Source organism: Crinia signifera, chromosome 1, assembly GCF_055691185.1.
Source record: "Crinia signifera chromosome 1, ASM5569118v1, whole genome shotgun sequence".
NCBI classification, from domain to species: Eukaryota; Metazoa; Chordata; class Amphibia; order Anura; family Myobatrachidae; genus Crinia; species Crinia signifera.
This window is the reverse complement of record NC_139217.1, coordinates 296,592,836-296,614,065: the sequence shown is the minus strand read 5'-3', so window position 1 is coordinate 296,614,065 and position 21,230 is coordinate 296,592,836. Positions and strand designations below refer to the sequence as shown.

General features: G+C 43.4%; 1 protein-coding gene across 8 annotated transcripts in view; it reads left to right on the top strand.

Annotated features, from left to right (window-relative positions):
• Positions 1–21,230, top strand: part of KDM4C (lysine demethylase 4C) — a 494,625-nt gene that overhangs the window by 92,105 nt on the left and 381,290 nt on the right. For all 8 annotated transcript variants that reach the window (XR_014474177.1, XR_014474183.1, XM_083185981.1 and 5 more), the window contains exon 7: positions 17,253–17,356. Coding sequence is in view for 6 of the 8 variants with exons in the window: in XM_083185981.1 (XP_083042107.1) it covers positions 17,253–17,356 (104 nt within the window). In the remaining 2 variants the exon portion in view is untranslated. The remainder of the gene's footprint in view (positions 1–17,252; positions 17,357–21,230) is intronic.

The following is a 21,230-nucleotide window of genomic DNA, read 5'->3' as shown; positions in this document are numbered from 1 at the left end:
CTACAAACACCCTGGTTATGTGGAGAGTATGCAAACTTTTGATTATTATAACAGCAATTGCTAAAAAATGTATTTTACAATTTTGGCTGCATCCTACAGCACCTCCATTTTCTTTATTTATTAATAAATTACAGTATATATTCAAAATGGAGTGGCTAGAAGCTTCCTTACAAAAATATATATCTACTGAAATTTTTTTAATACGTGGGAAATGCTTCCGGAATACACTTTGGTATGAAACACGTATGAGTGTGCAGGACCCATCAGTTTGTCTTTCTTGATATACCACAAATAGAATATCTAAGAATTTAAATTGGACACACTTGATGGGGGTATATTGAATCGAAGTTAGACTCTGAACCACCAGACCATGCAATAGCATCCCATTAATGTCCTTGTTTACTTTTGTAAGATGAGGAGACTAGTGGATCAATGTAATGGTGGAATGTATTATTATGCACTGATACATATTGGCACGTTGGAATGTTTATGTATCTATGATTTGTAGTTTAATCACGCAAAGAATGTTTTTTTGTTATTTACTTATATGCTTCAATAAAAGAAAATAGCGGGTGCTTTAGCTGCAATGATCCAGCATGGATGTCTAATGTTATAGCAGATGCCATGGAGGGCCTTTTTCAAGACAAACAGGGATTTAGAAATTAAGCATGCATGCAAGGAGCGTCCAAAAATTACATGTTATTGGCCACATTAAGTGGCTATTTAATAATATTGACTTTAACATATTTTTCCCTGTATGCGTTATTGCTCACAGACCATGTCTATCTAGGCAGTCAATTGGCAGTAGTTTGACATTGACATGGAAAAGGTCAATGCATGAAAACGTCGACACCTGAGCACGTGGACTTAGTGTTATAACTTACCCTTACTTCGGGCCTGTTGTTTCACTCTGCTGCCGATGTGCTTGGAACCCTTTACTGTTTCCATTCGGAGTGCACATTGTTGGTAAAGCATGAATAAGTCCAAAACTTTGGAAAAATTGTGAAACACATGTCCTACCTTTTCAGGTGTGGACCTTTTCCCACAGCTTGTCAGCATTTTGTCAATGTCAAACTTTTGACTGTCTAGCTAGACATTGTGAGTTATTTAGAGGCCATTTTACCCAACTTTGCACCTGCTTCAGAGGTGTTGAAAACAAATTGCATTAAATGCTATGGAAAATTTATCGTGGGTTAACGTCACCTGTAATTGAATTGGCTGATAACCACTTTTCACGAGAAACAGGGTGATCACCTGCAATTGAATCCCCCCTAAACAGAGTAAAAGAAAAAAGTCCACAAAATTATACTAGCCTTTGTAAACTTATATGTTAAATGGAAAATTTGGGTATCCACACACGCTAAAAGAATATGTAACAGACGAATGGACCAAAAGCAATATACAGTAAATAACAAATGTCCTTTTTTACTCTTACATTCTAAAGTTGTTTAATACTTAAAAGGAGGATTAAACAAGCAGCAAATTCAATGTTTGAGGTAATGGTGAGTTTATGACTGAAGAGGGCTAGAGGTTCATTGCGCTTACATTGACTTTGAACATTCTACATATGGGATGTGCATGTGTTCAATGCAGCCCATAACCAATGAGTACATTGCACATGTGGTTGACATCTATGTACGCTAAAGTACAAAACAAGCCCCTTTTCCATTCTATCCAGGCCTTCATGAATAACTTTATTATATAAATATTTTCACTTAATAGGTCTTTCTAGGTCATTGCTCTAGAGAAAGCTATTTTGTTAAAATTTATTGCAGCTTTTTTTCCTAAGGCACTTTAGCATTGCTTTTGTTTTGAATCCTTCATCATTTCTAGTCCTGTGGGTTTGTTATGATGATTCAAACATTGGCTGACTTGGTAGAAAATTGACCGCACCACTGATGGCTGTCTTTTGGAATGTAAAACTGTAAAAACCCTAAGGAAAGCAAGTATATTCAGGGAGGTAATGAGTAGAGAAAGTCACACATCTTGCTAATAAGCTTCTTGTCTCTGCCACCATACAAATCCTCAGGAATTAGAACTCCCCTGTAGCTAATTATTGTTATTGTTGTTTTTATTATTATTAGTTGGTTTGTAATTGTGCCAGTTTAAAGGATTTTCTATCCTGTGTATTGCTCAAAAAGCTGTAAGCTATAAATTAGCACAGCGAATAATTACTGCAGGTTTAGCATAAAAAGTGCACTTTTATACACTGCTGCTGAAAGTTTTCCTTATTTTTATTTTATACGATTGCAAATAGGGTAGGCTTCACAGACCTGTGTGATATGAGCACAGGGAACTGTCTAAATGCCCCCATACACTTGTCTGACTGTCCTAAGCTCCCCGCTTGAGCTCCCCAGGATGCTCGCTTTTGATTTACATGCAATAAATCACATGTAAATTAATTGCATGTAAAGAACTTTTAGGGACCTGACATCATTGGGGGGCTTGCAGTGTGATCCAGTTTGCTGGGTCTGAGCACCAACGAGGGGGCACTTTAACAGCATTTTCCGAGAGGGAGGCAGCTACTGAATTTGAACAAATATTTTGAAAAGGCAGACCGGTTATTGGCTGAAAGAATTCTCTCAGCCAATCTGCAGCCTCCCATCTGATTGGCTGAGAGAATTCTCTCAACCAATCAGTGTTGGGCCAATATTAAAAAAAAAAAAATCCAATTCAGTAGCCGCTTCCCGCTCTTCCACCCTGTAAACTACCAGCTCACCGACGCCGCTCAGAACCCACTGCCCGGACCCTGATGCTGCACATAGGTGTGTGCCAGTGGTGCTTCACCGCTGGCACACACCTACGGATTGGACCCAACACATCACGGGTGCTAAAAAGCACCTTTGGTGTGCCACTGATGTTTCCGATCTGACAGATTGAACCTGCAGAAGTTTCAATCTGTAGAATGAACCTGCTTCAGGTTCATTCAATCTGTTGGATAAGACCCATCAGCAGCACATCGCGGGTGATTTTTAGCACCTACAATGTATTGGTCTGATCCGTAGGTGTGGAGCAGAAAGAAAGAATGCCTTTTGCTGGTGCACCAAGAAATTAGAGTGAGACTCTTAATACATAACGTTTATTTTATTTAATTAAAAATGTAATCAGCGAAATAAAACCACACATACAAAAAATAACAACATTTAATAAAAAAGGGGAGATGTTTCCCTTAACTCAGTGTGACCCCACTTGTCCTCTACCCAGTATATGAATAAGTTGAGCGCAGTATGTACCCACAAGAGAGTAAATGCTCTTGGTAAGGCAGAGAGCCTGTGATACAGTGAGATGTCTTTATCCTTAGACACATATAAGTGTTAGTTCATTCGTATACATTGTATCTTAAGGGAGATTTAGTATTTCAATAACTATACGTAGGATCAGTGTTGATCACAGGAACCGGCTCTTGAGGCTAAAGGTTAGTGTATATACGCAGACTGGACAATGCCGTCTAATGCAGGTAATAGCCTCAGAGACTGCTCTGTCCCCTGAGTGCCGATGATCCCGTAGCAGAGGTGTGCAGGCGTGCACTCGCCTCGTTCGACTGGCTCAGGTGACGCTGAGTCTGGCGCCAGACTCGCGTCTTGGTCACGGAGGTAACCGGTGACCTGGGTTTGCGCAGCGGTACAAGTAAATTTCAAAACATAGTAAGTGGGGAGGGGGAGAGGGGATTTTAGAAACACACTGAGTGTGTTTGAACGGTCAGCGTACGCTTCGCTTGGAACGCTTCCTCAGGACCACCCGCTGTGCGTCCGGAAGCTCCTTTTATTCCACCCTTCTCATGCATATTCATGAGGTGAGCAGGGGTGTGTATTCTGAACCTCCTGATCATTGGTCTATTCGTATAAGCCTTCTGTTTTATTGGTCAGTTTGTAGTAGGCATTTAATTGATAGCATCAATATTCAATGAAGTGGCTTTCTATAAGCGCTATAGGTATGGAGATAGAATCATAGGTCTTATGAGAGTAATCAAATGTCACTCTTTTCCATTTTTGACATCTAGTTTTGCCAATTCTTTTAAGTGTCCACAACGGGATGGTATTCCCCTAATAATCGTTTCATTACGTAATCTTACAGTGGAGGCTACTAGTAGTGCTGATGTGTGCTGACAAATGTACAGCCGGGATGTTATCTGATATGAATAATGATAATCGGGAGTGTGTATTCCAACATCGCCCGTCAATGAGTTATGTCAGTTTCCCTGATCTGATGCACTCGATGTATATACATGAAATCGATGTTTTACGTGGTATTTCTCTTCCCCACATATTTGTCGGTGATGTGAGGATATGAGGAGATGGTGAGTTTATGTGGAGTCTATATGTTTCCTCCACCTGGTTAGTGTGCTTGTCTGTTTGTCGACATACATTTCGTCGACTGTATCGACATACATTTCGTCGACTGTATCCATTCCGTGGGTTGAAAGAATTATCCTTTTGTATAGAGAGGGAAACATACTCCTGAAGGGCACCCTATCACAGGAACTGAGTGTCCCTGCATGGTCCATGTTGTCGGTATGTACCATTGATTCCCTAGAGGAATAGTGAACGGAGAATTTGGCATATATTCATGCCATGTCCCTGTATGTCACCCAAAGATAAGGTTTGGATCAGAGGGACATCTGGGTATACCCATATGTCGGTCTGTCTGTTGGGATGGTGAAAGTGTATATAGAATCGGTGATTATACAGAGACTACGCATTTAATAACAAATGGTACATACCGACAACATGGACCATGCAGGGACACTCAGTTCCTGTGATAGGGTGCCCTTCAGGAGTATGTTTCCCTCTCTATACAAAAGGATAATTCTTTCAACCCACGGAATGGATACAGTCGACGAAATGTATGTCGATACAGTCGACGAAATGTATGTCGACAAACAGACAAGCACACTAACCAGGTGGAGGAAACATATAGACTCCACATAAACTCACCATCTCCTCATATCCTCACATCACCGACAAATATGTGGGGAAGAGAAATACCACGTAAAACATCGATTTCATGTATATACATCGAGTGCATCAGATCAGGGAAACTGACATAACTCATTGACGGGCGATGTTGGAATACACACTCCCGATTATCATTATTCATATCAGATAACATCCCGGCTGTACATTTGTCAGCACACATCAGCACTACTAGTAGCCTCCACTGTAAGATTACGTAATGAAACGATTATTAGGGGAATACCATCCCGTTGTGGACACTTAAAAGAATTGGCAAAACTAGATGTCAAAAATGGAAAAGAGTGACATTTGATTACTCTCATAAGACCTATGATTCTATCTCCATACCTATAGCGCTTATAGAAAGCCACTTCATTGAATATTGATGCTATCAATTAAATGCCTACTACAAACTGACCAATAAAACAGAAGGCTTATACGAATAGACCAATGATCAGGAGGTTCAGAATACACACCCCTGCTCACCTCATGAATATGCATGAGAAGGGTGGAATAAAAGGAGCTTCCGGACGCACAGCGGGTGGTCCTGAGGAAGCGTTCCAAGCGAAGCGTACGCTGACCGTTCAAACACACTCAGTGTGTTTCTAAAATCCCCTCTCCCCCTCCCCACTTACTATGTTTTGAAATTTACTTGTACCGCTGCGCAAACCCAGGTCACCGGTTACCTCCGTGACCAAGACGCGAGTCTGGCGCCAGACTCAGCGTCACCTGAGCCAGTCGAACGAGGCGAGTGCACGCCTGCACACCTCTGCTACGGGATCATCGGCACTCAGGGGACAGAGCAGTCTCTGAGGCTATTACCTGCATTAGACGGCATTGTCCAGTCTGCGTATATACACTAACCTTTAGCCTCAAGAGCCGGTTCCTGTGATCAACACTGATCCTACGTATAGTTATTGAAATACTAAATCTCCCTTAAGATACAATGTATACGAATGAACTAACACTTATATGTGTCTAAGGATAAAGACATCTCACTGCATCACAGGCTCTCTGCCTTACCAAGAGCATTTACTCTCTTGTGGGTACATACTGCGCTCAACTTATTCATATACTGGGTAGAGGACAAGTGGGGTCACACTGAGTTAAGGGAAACATCTCCCCTTTTTTATTAAATGGTGTTATTTTTTGTATGTGTGGTTTTATTTCGCTGATTACATTTTTAATTAAATAAAATAAACGTTATGTATTAAGAGTCTCACTCTAATTTCTTGGTGCACCAGCAAAAGGCATTCTTTCTTTCTGCTCCATACCTGTAATCCTAATGCCTGTGGTGGCACACCCTCATCTGTTTATATAAAACTATCATACATGAAAAATGAAGAGGGTCCGGTAATACATCAATCAACCCTTACTAATCTGTGCGATTGACATATCCCTCCCCCCTATTTTCTGATCCGTAGGTGTCTGCCAGTGGAGAAGCACTGCTGGTACACACCTATGTGCACCAGCGGGATCTGACCAGCGGGGTCTGGGCAGTGGGGTCTGGCCAGTGGGCAGCTGTATCGGCATTTACGGGACAGGAAGCGGCTGCTGAATTAGCAAAAAAATTTTGGTACTTGTTTAGTTTCACGGCGGCAGCATCTGTGTCCCCTTGCGGGGCTCGCTTTGCTCGCCCACGCTACGGGCTTGGTGGCTCACTACGCTCATAACGCTATTTAAAATCAACTCCATGCCAATGTGGACAGTAGGGGAATGAACTATTCACGTTGGCATGGACTTTATTTTAGAAAGTTTACCGAGCGCCGAACCCTGCGGCCGAACGCTGCGGAAGTAGCGGCCGGCCATGCTGCCGCCGTGAAACTAAACTAAATTTTGAAAAGACTGCCCGACTGCTGAGTGGCTGAGCGAATTCTCTCAGCCAATCACCTAGGAGACTGCTGTTTGACTGATAAAATTCTCCGGGTGGCCAGTATTTTCAAAATATTTTTTTTTAATTTAGCATCCGCTTCCCGCCCTGCCCAGCAAATGTCAATACATGCTCCTCGCCACTGCCTGGACCCCGCTGATCACTGATGCCCAGAACCCGGTCCCCCCTGCCATTGCCAGCTCCCCATGAGTTTTTACATGCAATAAACTGCATAGACTATATGCATATAGTCTAATTTGTACACCCTGTATTTTCAATGATGCACACTCCCGCGAATCTCTAGCGATGTCCTTAATTTTCTGTACATGCAGAATGACGGAGGATATCGCTAGTGAGAGCCATGCTGCAGAAAGCAGTATGGCCCCCGCTGCCCCACCTGCTGCCGTGGGGGTATGAACAGGTCGGGAGGACGCGTACCATGTCCCCTTGTGGGGCTCGCCACGCTTTGGGGTGACGTAAATAGTGGAGGTTTGAAATGGAGGCACTTGCCAGTATGTAATATGGAGCACTGCCAAATGCGTCCTTTATTGTGCATGAGATGCACTTGTCATCTCCCTGAAGCGGACACGGGCAGGGTTGCCGTACCCTGCCGCACAAATTACTAAGATGCACTAGCTTATGAAAAGCTCATGCATCTCAGGCAGATGGAGTGCCTCTCCGCCGGTGCCCACATTATCACCTCTCTGCCGGCGTCCACCAGCGCAGGGGATCTGGCGGTTACCGGCTCTGTGTGAGAGGTGCTCACTAGGATTGCCAGGGACGCCGGGGACAGAGCTGCAGCTTGCAGGGACAGTGTGGTGACTATGCTGCCTGACGGGGACACTACGCAGGGCTGCCGCTAGGACACGCTGACAGCGTAGCGTAGCCTGCCGCCATGAAACTACACAAGTACCGAAATGGCATGCACTGTAGATGGGCCATTTATCATATTGTACAGTCATGAGTTAATCTGTTATTTATTGGTTAAGAAATATAAGGTTTGCAATGAGTAACACCAGCAATAGTTTTTTCTTTCTTCTTTCCTGTGGTTATATAAAATAGAAGGGTAAGTATGTAAATTAGAATGATTTCATTATGCATTGTTCCAAATCAAATCTTTTTGTGCAGAATGGGAAAAGAATACCACCTGCTGACAAAACTCAAAAGAAAACCGCAGTAAGAAAACACTCCGGAATATGCATGGTGATTGCACACTTTGGCTCTTGGAGAACAGCCACCAAAATGCTTAAGAATGACTTTGGTCGAGACGCAGAATTTAATATATTTTGTGTGGATTTTATTGACTCCTTAATGGGTTTCCGAAGCCAGAAGAATTTAGCATTGAGTAGTAAAATCGAAATCCAGTGATGAATACATTATGAATGTCTGCATTTTAATTTTGTGCTTGATTACGTTTTTGATCTATTACTACTTGCTCAATAATACAGCAGTGTCCATTGTGCTACATTGTCATATTGCATTTATTTCTGAGCTGTATGAAACAATGCTCAGTGGGATTTTTGTCATTTTGAAAAGGGACATTGCATGCTTTTAGTTTGTGTATTATTTTTTCTACATTGCTTTCTTTGACAAAGTCATAAATGTTAGATTTTTAGTAAGTTTTTTTTTCTTTGACTGCAAGTTATAAGTTTTAACTACCTAATGAATATTGAAATCTATTTTTCTAGATAAATATCTTAAAGCCTAAACATATATTTATATATACATTGCATTCTAAAGTATATGTATGTTCAGTTCTATTTTTAGTAGATGGAAAATAGTCATCCTCTGTGAGGTTTTGCTCAAATAGCTTGCATTCAATGACCGTTATTGTGAATATTTTGTTTAATGTAAAACAATAATTGGCAACTCTCCCAGAATGTCAGGGAGACTCCCTAAAAAAAACAAAAAAGCAATCCATTTTTTACCATGAATAGTCTAGAAATGTTCCTGATTTGTTTTTTACTCACATTATGCAGTGGTTTCTTGAAAAAATAGATTATATATAATTTTTTTATATTAATATTTAAATTAGTCTAGTAGTACATTTCCTTGCATCAGTTGTAAAGCACAGTGGGGCAGATGTATTAACCTTTAACAAGAGATAAATCCAAGGGTGATAGAGAGATAAATGTCCAACCAATCACCTGCTAACTGCCATGTTGCAGCCTGTGTTTGAAAAAAGTCAGTAAGGAGCTGATTGGCTGGACGTTTATCTCTAATTATCACCCTTGCATTTATCTCTTGTTAAGGCTTAATACATCTGCCCCAGTGATCCTTATGTCTGCATGAATTTAAAATCCCTTTTCTTGTGGCTACTTATATGGAATCACATCTAAGTAGATGAACGAGCCTGGAAATGTATCCGTTTTTTTTTTCTTCAACAAGTTGATCTTATTGTGCAACAATGCTCAGATGGAGCAGTACATATCCAATTTAACGCCAAGATTATACTGTAATGCTGTGTACACTCGGTGCGATTCGGTGCTATTTTCAATTCGATTTGGACTGTATAGTCTGAATCAAAAAATTACTCTGAATTGCACAGTTTTGGATGCATTCGATTTGATTGCGATGCGCGGCCCTGCGGAATCGGGTTCAAAAGTAGAAATACACTTTGCAGACAAGTCTATTTTGGATTCAACCTGAAAGATCAAGAGCAATTCCAAGCTGCTCAATGCAGGATCCCCCCTCCCTCCCCCCACAAACCATCCTCCCGCTATCCCGACCTCCTGGCTGTAGCAAGGTCCTGGTGGCTGTCGATATTGAATTGGTATCGAAGGCCGCCGGGTCGGCCTGTGTGTACACCCCTTTTAGTGTTGCTTTCACAATCTTCATTTTATTTTTTAAATGTAGGCAAGTATGTAAGTCTTAGAGGGGTTCCCCTATTACCAACAACAACACATACACACATACACACACACACACACACACACACACACACACACGAGATTTGAAAAATAAATGCAAAATCTATCTCAATGGGGGATTGGGGAATATGCGCCATAAGTTTTCACTGTTATTTGACTTTGAGCAGGAATAAAACATTGAGGAAATACAAAAGTAACAGAACCGCCAAAATAGTTTCAAACCCCAAAGGCTCTCCTTGAACCCTTCACCAGAACACCATACAAAAAAACCAGAATGGATTTAAAACTTATCCGGCGCTTCACAGGTCCATCTGCTGTATTTCTTTCATTCAGCAAACATTCATCATTTAAGAAATATATGAAGAAAATGTCATGGTATAATACAACATGAATATTTAATAAACATACATCACAAGTTCATAAACACAAACAATAGACACATTCCATGCTCAGCAGTTTCAGCATATTTAGCCGGTAATTACCAGAATTGAGAGAGCTGCAGACGCACAGTTCTACAAGCGCATGTGTTAAATGTAGTGAGTCTGGATACTGGTACTCCTTCCATGCGCTGTTCTGTTCCCTCAGACTCTGTAAGCTTCCCACTCCGTCAGCTGTACACAGATTATTACGGGCTTCACTGACGCGTTTCTTCCCCTTCCGGGGACTTTATCAAGGTGTGCCTAGCGCCCGCAGTCTTAGGCTTTTTATATTAACATGAACCAATCCTCACACTCCGGCAGCCCGGCTGGATTTCTAGAAAAATGTGCCTACAAGTTCCATAATCCTCTCAGGTGCTGCTGGCTTCCTGCCGCTGGGCCTGTCACGTGATCCCAGTGTTCAGGGTTACCATGACACTCAGACGCCGGAGCGCAGTCCAGCGTTAGGTGTCTTAATCCTAAATAAGATTTTTAGTCCATTTCTTTCTTATGTTTGCGTCTCCATCACTGATTTCTGTAACTCCTTTTAAATGACAATCTTCAAGGAAAAATGGCATATATCCGTTTCATAGCTATAAATTAGCACTGGGTATAGGCTATTCATTAAAAACTGTATAATCAAAAATATACAGAAATAAATCCCCATAAAAATACTCAGAAATAAAGTGCAAAGAGATAAAGTGCTCTTATCTCGCATAAATCTAAATCCTTCTACAAAAACCATTTTATCTCAAAAACTACATTGAGGCCTCCTGGCATGAGGGTCCCCAGTTCATAAAATGTCTTCATCTCAGCCTTTGCTAGAGCTGATTTTAAGTCCCTTTTGTCTCGGGCTACTTTTTATGTGTCTCAATCCACAAAAAGTTTTTATTCCAGATGTGCAACTACCATGGTGCAACCTGAAATGTTCTGAAAGGGCATGAGTTCTTTCACCTTTTTTAATATTTCTCAGGTGCTCTCCTAAGCGTATTTTGAATGGTCTCGATGTCTCAATTATTAGAGTCTCAGGCCAGATAAATGGGGGGCACAGGGCATACTGAACCCATTTGTTTATATAGGTGTATATATTTTTACCGATAAGTACCATTTATTGACTCTTGGGCCTGATCAACATATACCCTCCCAACCAGATTGATTGGATTCCTCATGTGCAGTGCCCATTCTCGATATGATTCATTAAAGCATAGTTTTGCTAGAAAACAGGCCGAGTTCCATTTCCTATCCTCTGCTGGTGTAATAAGCAGAGTTGTGTGTGGATTGACAATTTCCGAAAGCACCTAACAATCGTGCTTTTAAAAAAAGAGGTGTTGGGTTTTCTAGGCAACACATACTTCATATTTTTTTTCTGCAATTGTTTTTAAAAGCAAATATATCCAGTTAGCACAAGAGTTCTTTAATATTAAAACCTGTATGATATTTACCTAAAAGGAAAACGGTTGCTAGTTACTTTGTTTCTTCTTGCTCACCATTTTATAACTTGCGTCTACTGTAGTAGAACATTGCACCAGCAGCGCCATGCATCTGATCAGTAGATAAATCACTCAGATTATGGTAATGTGTGTCACTTCCCTGTGCAACCCAGAGCTGCTGGTCATCGATATGCCATAGCTGGACTTACCGCTGTTCTGATTTAGTAATGAGGGATGTTACTACTACTACTACAATACTAGTTTTCTGTTCTATGAAAATAAAAAATCTATTTGGTATTTTGCACTGGGAACAGTAATTGCAATAATAGAAAGCAACGGCTATAATTGCCGATCTGTGTTTGATCTTGATGTGTGTATTTATGTCCGTTCAATTTTTTTAAGAGGGAAAAAATATCCGCTACCCTCTTTCAAATTCCTGAATGCATTTTCAGCTTTGCAATGCTGTTATGTAAATATTATTTATGACTCCTCTGAAGCCTCTCATCATTGTTTATGCCCGTAAAATTCACTTGTTCTAGAAGGTGGAATTCATTTCCTGACATTAGAATAAATTGCCACAAACTGCTGCCTAAAAGTGTCTGTTACATAAACACAAGATTTCATTTTTTAAGTACTCTTGAATACAAATGTGTATTTATTGTCTGTTAATAGCCATAATGCATGGGATGGGGATGTGCAGTGTTCAGAAATACTATTTATGCTGTTTAATTGAATGCACATTACTTACACTATTATAAATTAATGACGTATTTACCTTTTATAAAGCCGTGTAAATTAAATACATTTAGCATATGAAGTGCTCAGAAAGTCCTCCTAAATGAAGATTTTTTTTTTAACGAGTAAGCCATTGCCAAGCGAAAAAAAAAAAAAAAAAAAACCAGCGGCTATAGGAAAGTTGCTATGACAGTTATCCCAAGCTATAAACCGAATTTACAGCAAAATACAAATTTAAGGAGAAAAGCCTTTATATTGACCCATAAAGCCTGTCATTATTTTTTGTCAGCATTTTGTGAGAAATGGAGACTTATCCTGGGGTTGCTGCTTCCAGGATAATGAGCGCCCTTTGAGTTACTGTATGTCTGATGCTTGTCTCAACAAAACATACCTTTTTCAGGATTGAGGACCATTAGCATTAATCAATGGTAGGAGTAATGACCAGCAACTGCAATTGAGCAGGCATAAGGCAGCACAAAAATAAGGTTATATGTGGTACCATAGGGGGAGATGTGGGAGATTGGGCAGGGGATAAAATTAGAAACATAAAGACAACAAAAAGAAAGGACTTTCCTTTTATATTCTGAAGCAGATTTAGAAATAGCAGTAGAAAAGGTCATCCATGTATATAATCGTGGGGAGATTGTTCCGTTTAAAAATAGTGGTTTGCTACAATAGATAAAGAAAGGGAAATTCAGGTACAAAGTTGTCAGAGCAAAATGAAGATTTTTACTCTAGTGTAAAAGGGAAAGGTTTAGTCCAAAAGAAAGTACAGCAGTCAGATACAGCCTCACAGCGATACTTTTCACACAGAAATCCAGACACAGCTTCGGCCTTCAGTGCCCAATGCCTTCAGTGCCCAATTAATTGGTTATAATAACAGATAATCATAAGGTGATGAGGTCACGTCTTCAGGTTCTTCCATTGGGCTTCACAAGACATTCTGGATAGTTGGCTACTGGCTGGATGACAGTCTGCTCTTTGGCCACGATGCTGGATACAGGCCTGCCCAAATGAATGCATGAATCTCATACACTTCCCTTTAATTTAAAGGCTAGTAATTCTTTCTATAGCCATAACCTTAAAGCTAAACAAGCTATCATAATATAAATCACTACTTATTTTTATAATTTAATCGGAAAACCATGTATACTAAATATGTCTATGCTAAAACATCCTATCTTTGAATAATCATATTGTGTATGGTCTGGGCCACCCTGAGAATATTTTCAGCTTAGATTAGCGGTCTCTTTTCATTAAACTTGTGGAGCAAATTCCCAGCCCCTCAAGCTTCTTTTTGTCACAAACACAGGCCAGTATCTGCAAAAATAATGAAAGTGTGCTACTACTGCTGGAGAGCCCCAAGGCTGCTCAGTAGCTCCCTCTGCTGGTGCCTGTGATATGCAGAGAGCTTTATGCAAGGAGCAGCAGCAGTGCACCTATTGTGGGACGAGAGTGGCCCTAGCCAGAAATGGAGGGCCCCTAAGAGACCGTGGTAACTGTCAAACTTTTTTATCCCTAACTCCAGAGAAATCAATACACTACTGAATTGAAGTGATTTTGCTAATATATATTGAATATAGTGCTCTGTTTTAATGCTCTATGTGCAATATTAATTGTTGTGTTTCATTTTTTGTATAGAATATTCCTTTGTGCAAATTAATTACATTTTATATTAAATACTAGGTGATTCATCGCGCCCTATGGGCTCTCTTCACACCATCGTAAGGGGCTGCACCCTTTGAAATTGTGAAGCCTTTTTTTGTGTGAAATATGGTTTAAATTTTGGCAAATGAGCACTGGAGGCTGGGCGGAGCGCCATGCTAGGGTTGTGTGGGAATTAGGGGGACTACACTTGCGGCGCTGGGGGGTACCATATATACTCTAGTATAAGCCTACTTTTTCAGAACATTTTTTTTATGCTGAAAAAGCCCCCCCCCCCCCGGCTTATACTCGAGTGAGGGTTCCACTTGAGTCAATAAGTTTTCCCATTTTTTTGTTGTAAAATTAGGTGCCTCAGCTTATATTCGGGTTGACTTTTATACTCAAGTATATACGGTAATAGGGTGGGGGGACACTCAATGGCTGCTGGCAGTGGGGTGTACAATAGCAGCACTGGAAGAGAGGAGTGTGTGGCAGAGTTTGCGGCTTCTTCCAGTGGGGTGAACGACCAGCGTGGCAGCTTAAGAGTACAGGAAGAAGGTCCCTAGGCAGCGGGTCCTCCCACTGGGTGGAGTTTCAGCAAATGGGCATGGGAGGCTGGGCGGTGCACCATGCTATGGGTGTGTGGGCATCAGGGGCCTACAGTTGTGGTGCTGGAGGAGAAGAGGGTGGGGGACACTCAGCAACTGCTGCCAGTGAGGTACACAGTAGCAGCGCAGGAAGAGTGGAGTGTGTGGGAAAGTGTGCGGCTCCTTCCAGTGGGGGAACGACCAGCGTGGCAGCTTAGGAGCACAGGAGGGAGGTTGCTAGGCAGCATTTCCTCCCACTGGGCTTAGTTTCAGCGACTGAGCACTAGAGGCTAGTCAGAGCTCCATGCTAAGGGTGTGTGGGCATGAGGGGGACTACACTTGCAGCGCTGGAGGAGAAGAGGGTGGGGTACACTTAGCGGCTGCTGTCAGTGGGGTGTACAGTAGCAGCGCTGGAAGAGAGGAGTGTATAGGAGAGTGTGCGACTCCTTCCAGTGGGGGAACGACCAGCATGACAGTTTAGGAGTACAGGAGGGAGCCAATCCTGGGCCATTTTTTTCAATCCTGGGATTGGGGATTGAAAAATGCTAAATCCTGGAAATACCGGGATTGGAAAAAATGGCAGACCGCACCACGACTGCATCCTCCCCATTTCTCTCCCCTTGTCCCCCAGTCCTTCTCTCTCACCCCTACAGCCCCCTCCCTGCTAGTCTTTCCCCGCTACAGACACCATCCCGAGTACCAGCCTCCAGTTGATTTCCTCTGCGGGCATACACGAGCGGGCTCCATTGACGACTGTGGCTGCTCTACGTACAGTAGTGTGACGTCAAAGGTCACCCTGCACACATCCAATCAGCATCTTAGTCATCTACATGCTGAGTGCTGCCGGCATGTTCATGGGCGGGTATTCAAGGATGGGCTTTTAAACAGCGGGTGGCTGGGTGTGGACAGACTGGGATATACAGGGTGACCATTGATGTCACGCTGCGCACAGCCGAGGGATGGGGCAGCCACGCAGCATCTTAGCCGTTTGCTGGTGAGCGCTGGCTGGCATTTAAAAAAAAAAAAAAACTGTGTTTTTAGGGCGAAATTCCAGGATTGCCCACCCTACACGCAATGCCCCCAGTAGTGGCAATGACATATGACTCCAAAAGTGACACTTACTCTATGCCTCAAGTACTGCTCAACGTCCAGTCCAGCCCAGGCATCCACAGCTGTTGCTGAAGCTGCTATGATGGGGAAGGATGTTCCTGCTCCGCTCTAAATGAGTCTGGCAGTCCATTAGCTATGACAGTGGCAGATGCAGCAGCAGCAGCGTCCTGGCACTCCCTGCAGACTGTGTTGGCACTGGACCATTGCCACACCACTGGCATTAACAGCTTTGTGATGGTGCCAGAGCTAATGGCATAAGTCATGTGGCTAGATTGTGGGAGGAAAGGAAAGAATGGGGAGGTGAGTTGCATAAAGGTCTGCTGTCTGCAGCAAGTGACCAAACATAGTGCCAGAATCAGAATCATCTTTATTGGCCAGGTATACTTGCGTATGCTTGGAATTTTTTGTGGTAACAGTGCAGCATCAATCAGGGAACACAAAGGGGGTGGGAAGAGAGGCATAAACATACATCACATACATTTCACATGTATCTAGAAAAGTTCGAGTTAGTATTTGGTATGTTCAATACGGTTTAGTTGGTGGACAGCTATTGGGAAGAAGCCTTTTGTAGTTCTTGTCGTCTTTAAAGGGATGGACCTAAAACGTCTGCCTGACGGAAGGGGTTCAAACAGGTTGTGGCCAGGGTGTAGCTTGTCCGCCAAGATCTTTCCTGCATGCTTATTGACCCTGGCTAGGTATAGTTCTTGGACAGTGGGGAGCTCCGCCCCAATGATCTTTTCTGCCATCCTCACCACTCTTTGCAGCCCCTCCCCCTACCCGCTAAGACCCGCCCCTCATGGAGTTCCACTAAGCCCTACCCCCTCACGGAGCCCAGATGATCTTTATTCAGCCGGACACAACAGTGAGACTGAGCAGCAGCCCGTCACTGCTTGACACACTGACAGCCTGGGAGGTAGGCGGAAGATCCTTCCCAGCTGCCAGGCATGTGCCCCCGCGGCCCTAGTGCTGCTGCATAATGTGGTGTCCTGGTCCAGTGTCACTCTGTGACTCTGTCCAGCGTTATACACACACTCACTGATTGACAGTTCTGGGCTATTATATATGAGATATTAATAGGATTGCACTCTGAGATCCTTCTCTTTTTTTTTTTTTTAACATAGGTTTATATGTTGTGACTGTATGTCTATTACTGACTTTTTACTTATTGTACACGTATAGTTTATCCATGGCAGTATTGTTTTTTTGGGTATATCAAATTTTATTCCTTTGTGAATTTGCAGCATTAACATGGTATTCAAATTGAAATTGAATGTTGTCCTACCAGTAGTGTATTGTATTTAGTTATAGATTTGTAAAAGATTCTAGATTTCTTTTACAAATGCTAATATATTGTATAATTTGTTTCAGGGTTTTTGTGTTTTCTTATATTTTTTTTTTTGTTTTGTTTTTTTTGTCTTCAGTTGTATATTAAATTACTTTTTCAATCTAAACAAAAGAAAAGCATCCCTACCAATAGTGTGTACATTTATTTGCAACATGCATAAATTATATTATTTTTACTTAAGAACTACCAGTGGTCTTTTTTATACTTTGGGTTCTGTATAAGAAGCATCAAAATTTAGTAGTATGTATATATAAATAATGAACATTTGTTTCTATTTTGTTTTCTCCATGTAGGTTTCTTTCCTAGTAGTTGTCAAGGTTGTGATGCTTTTCTACGACACAAAATGACACTAATATCGCCTTCAATATTAAAGAAATATGGAATTCCTTTCAACAAGGTAAATTAGAATTTTGGGTTACATTGTTTAATATTTTAGCTGTGAGGGTTTGTGAGGCCTGCCATCAGGATTTTTGCTTCCCCGGGACTCCTTTCCAGTCGGGGCCCCACTCCCCCTCCTCAATTGACTTACCATAACCCAGCTCCTGCTCCCCCATCTGTAGTCCGGAGGTCCCAGATCTCAGACTTCTTCTTCAATTTAGGATTCTGGCTGCAAATTAAAATGCAGCACCAGCTGTTGAGCTAATCAGAGCTTGCATACTGGCAGTCACTCTGATTGGATGCTGGTACGCGAGCGCTGATTTGCTCTTAAGCCAGCATTTTAATTGGCTGCTTGAATCCTGGATTGAATAAGCCTGCACTCCGAGACCTGCTTTGTTCAGCGCAGCGGAGGCAGTCGGGGGTTTGCGGTGGGCAAAATGAGCTGGCCAGGGACAGCTGTACCCACAGCACCCCCTTATTTGCTGCCCTGGATGTGTATAGGTATTCCATCACATGATAAAATATGCTTTCTTTACCATCAGTATAAAGGTGGCCATATACTAGGGTCATTTATTTGAGGCTTGAAATTGCGTCCGCTTTTCCTTGAATTTCAGGGGAGCTTCCCGGGAGACCTGCATCTATATGTTGTACTTGAGTGTTTATTTCACATCAGATATATTGCATTCATATTATCTACCCGTGACAAATCACATGCAATTTATCTTAAGGACAAGTCAGCCTTGACTAAAGGCCCCCATACACTATGAGATTTATTTGACCTGTAAAATTGCATCTGATTTCCCCTGAACTTCCCCAGCAGCTTCCCAGGAGGCCTACATACAATTTGACACTTGATGTGCCATTTTTTTCATCCAATTTGCGTCAGATAAATCACATGATTTATCTGACGCAAATTGGATGTGCCATGAGATTTATCTGATGGGATGGCTCTAGGGAGTGGCCTAAACGGTGCTATACCTTGCAGGTTTTACTGTTCTGCTCATTATCACACAAAAGACACAGGGGTTTGAAAGCTAAATTTTGGTCTATTTAATTACCGTTTTCAAGCTCATACAAACAGTAAATGGTACATACCTAAATAATCTCCACCAGCACAGGTCGTCAGCTCCCCGCTGCGTGTCCGAGTCCAATGACGTCACTGTCCAAACTGGCCGGTATACATCGCTGGACGGTGACGTCATTGGACTCGGACACGCAGCGGGGAGCTGATGACCTGGGCGCGGCGTTGGTGGAGATTATTTAGGTATGTACCATTTACTGTTTATATGAGCTTGAAAACGGTCATTAAATAAACCGAAACGTAGCTTTCAGACCACTGTGTCCACAGTGAAAGATGAAATAACCAATCAGAAAGCTGCAACCCTAATCGCTTCCATCGCTCTACCTACCTTCCCCAGCGCCGCCATGTTGGAGGTGGGAGGGGCCAGTTCCGTGCGTGCCGTCACAGCATAATGATGTCGGGCAGGACTGGAGCCGGGCAGCAGCACACAACAGGGCGGGAGCCGCGGGACAGCGTGAGTTAAGCGGCAGGCTGAAAACGGCAAAGAGTGCCGTGGTCGGTGCCGAAATTTAATTAAATGCCCCCACTCCCCCTGTGCAGCGCTCCGTGTCTGCCCTGCCGCTGCCTGTCATATATTTTGACAGGCGCAGGCTGCGGCAGCCAGCAGCCCACAGCCCGCAGTTACACTACTGAGTGTACAGACTTGGAGGAGGGGAGGAAGCGCCTTTAAGGGCCGGCGCCTACCTGCTTTGCAGGCTGTTCTGAGCGGGTAGCGCCGGCCCTGATATGGGGTTAAGGACCTAGTGACCGGGTATGGGGGGCATAGAGTGTGCTACATGGGGTAAAAGCTCAGCGATGTAGTATAGGGGGCATACGGCTTGGTACATGGGAATTAGGGCCCAGTGACGGGTTATAGGGAACTTATAGGGTACAGAGAGTGTGGTGAGGGTCTAGTGATGAGACTTTTTTTTTATCTGTAACTCATTTTTTACTTGTTTGCTCTGTGATTGTGTATGTGTATATATATATATATATATATATATATACACACATATATATATATATATATATATATATATATATATATATATACACACACACACATACACAGAGCAAACAAGTAAATGAGTCACAGATAAAAAACAAAAACGTCTAACCTGCTCATCACTAGACCCTCACACTCTAGTGGGAGTCCGGGCTCTGCTAACCGAGCCTTCATCCAGCAGCAGAGGAGAGGGGGGAGTGCTGTCATATATCAGCAGAGCAGGGGGGGAAGTCCGGGCTGAGGGCTCTGCTGCGTGCCTGCGTGTGCTGAGTTGACATCTAGCAGCAGCAGCAGCAGCACGGAAGATTCTCCCTGCCGCCCTCTGACCTCTTCTTTCCGTGGTGCCTGTCACTTCCTGTGACATGTTACAGCTGCTGCTGCTTCTACACTGGGGGCTGGAGGAGGTCCACAGCGCCGGAGGGAGGTACCCGGAGATATATCGGATCTGAAACATCGTGGGTGCTAAAAAGCACCCAAGATGTGCCCAGATTCCGATATATCTTATCTTCAGCAGGTCCGACGCCCTGATCCGATCTGATGCGCACGGGACCGCGCATCAGATCAGATCAGATGTCAAACACATGCGATTTTCGGCCGATTTCATCCGATTTATCGGTCCAAAGGGCCGAAATCGGCCGAAAATCGCATAGTGTATGGGGGCCTTTACACTGAAGGCCCCCATACATTATGCGATTTTCGGCCGATTTCACCCGATTTCGGCACTTTGGGCCGATAAATCGGGTGAAATCGGACCAAAATCGCATGTTTGTGACATCTGATCCAATCTGATGCGCGTTCCCGTGCTCATCAGATTGGATCAGGTGGTCGTACCTGCAGAACATAAGATATATCGGAATCTGAGCCATCGTGGGTGCTTTTTAGCACCCACGATGTTTCAGATGCGATATATCTATATGTAGAACTCTAGGTACCTCCTTTAGGTGCGCGGCCATCCTCCAACAGTGTCAGTGACAGTAGCAGCAGCCGGCGTCACAGGAAGGGGCAGGCGCGATTGGAGGGAAGAGGGCTGAGGGGGCGGCAGTGACACACTCTTCCCTGCTTCAAGCTGGAATGACAGAGCCCGGACTCTCTCTCTCCCCTGCTACTGAATATAAGAACGGGGTTTCGAGCCGCCCCCCCCCCCCCACCTCCCCCCCCCTCCCCTCCTTTCTCCTGATTGTCTGCACGGGCTTTAGAGCCCGGACCTCTCCCCTGCTGCTGGACGAATGATACCACGGGCAGCAGAGCAGAGCCCAGACCCCCGTCTCTCCTGCTGAATGAATGAATGACACCACAGGCAGCAGAGCAGAGCCCGGACCCCCCTCCTCCTTTCCCCTGCTCGTGTAAAAGTAAATAAACTTTAGCTTGTGAGAAGTGTCAGACAGTTTATCTAGTACTAGGAGACGGGGCTATGGGAAAGGTGAATAGTTTCTGAGATGCTGAATGATCACCATAGAACGTATTGTAGTGTACAGTATATGTGTCAGTGACTGTGCATTAGATATTCACAGGTCTCTGCTGCTAGTGGTTATGCTGTCTGTTCTGTTCTAATACTGGAGGTGCAGTCTTCAGTTGCACACCTTTGTTTCATATAAGACGACCCTAAAAGGACATATAGAACATTTCATGGAGCAGATGATACCAGCGTACAGACGGTGCAGGATGTTGCTCTATGCTGGGACTATGTAAAAACCGGACCGGACTTCACTCCGGACCGCCGGACAGGACATCAAAATCTGCAGTCCGGAGCTTGTAGGGTCCGGTCCTTGTAGGGTCCGGTCCGGGGGGTGTCCTGTCCGGGGGGTGTCTTGTCCGGGGGGGTCCCTG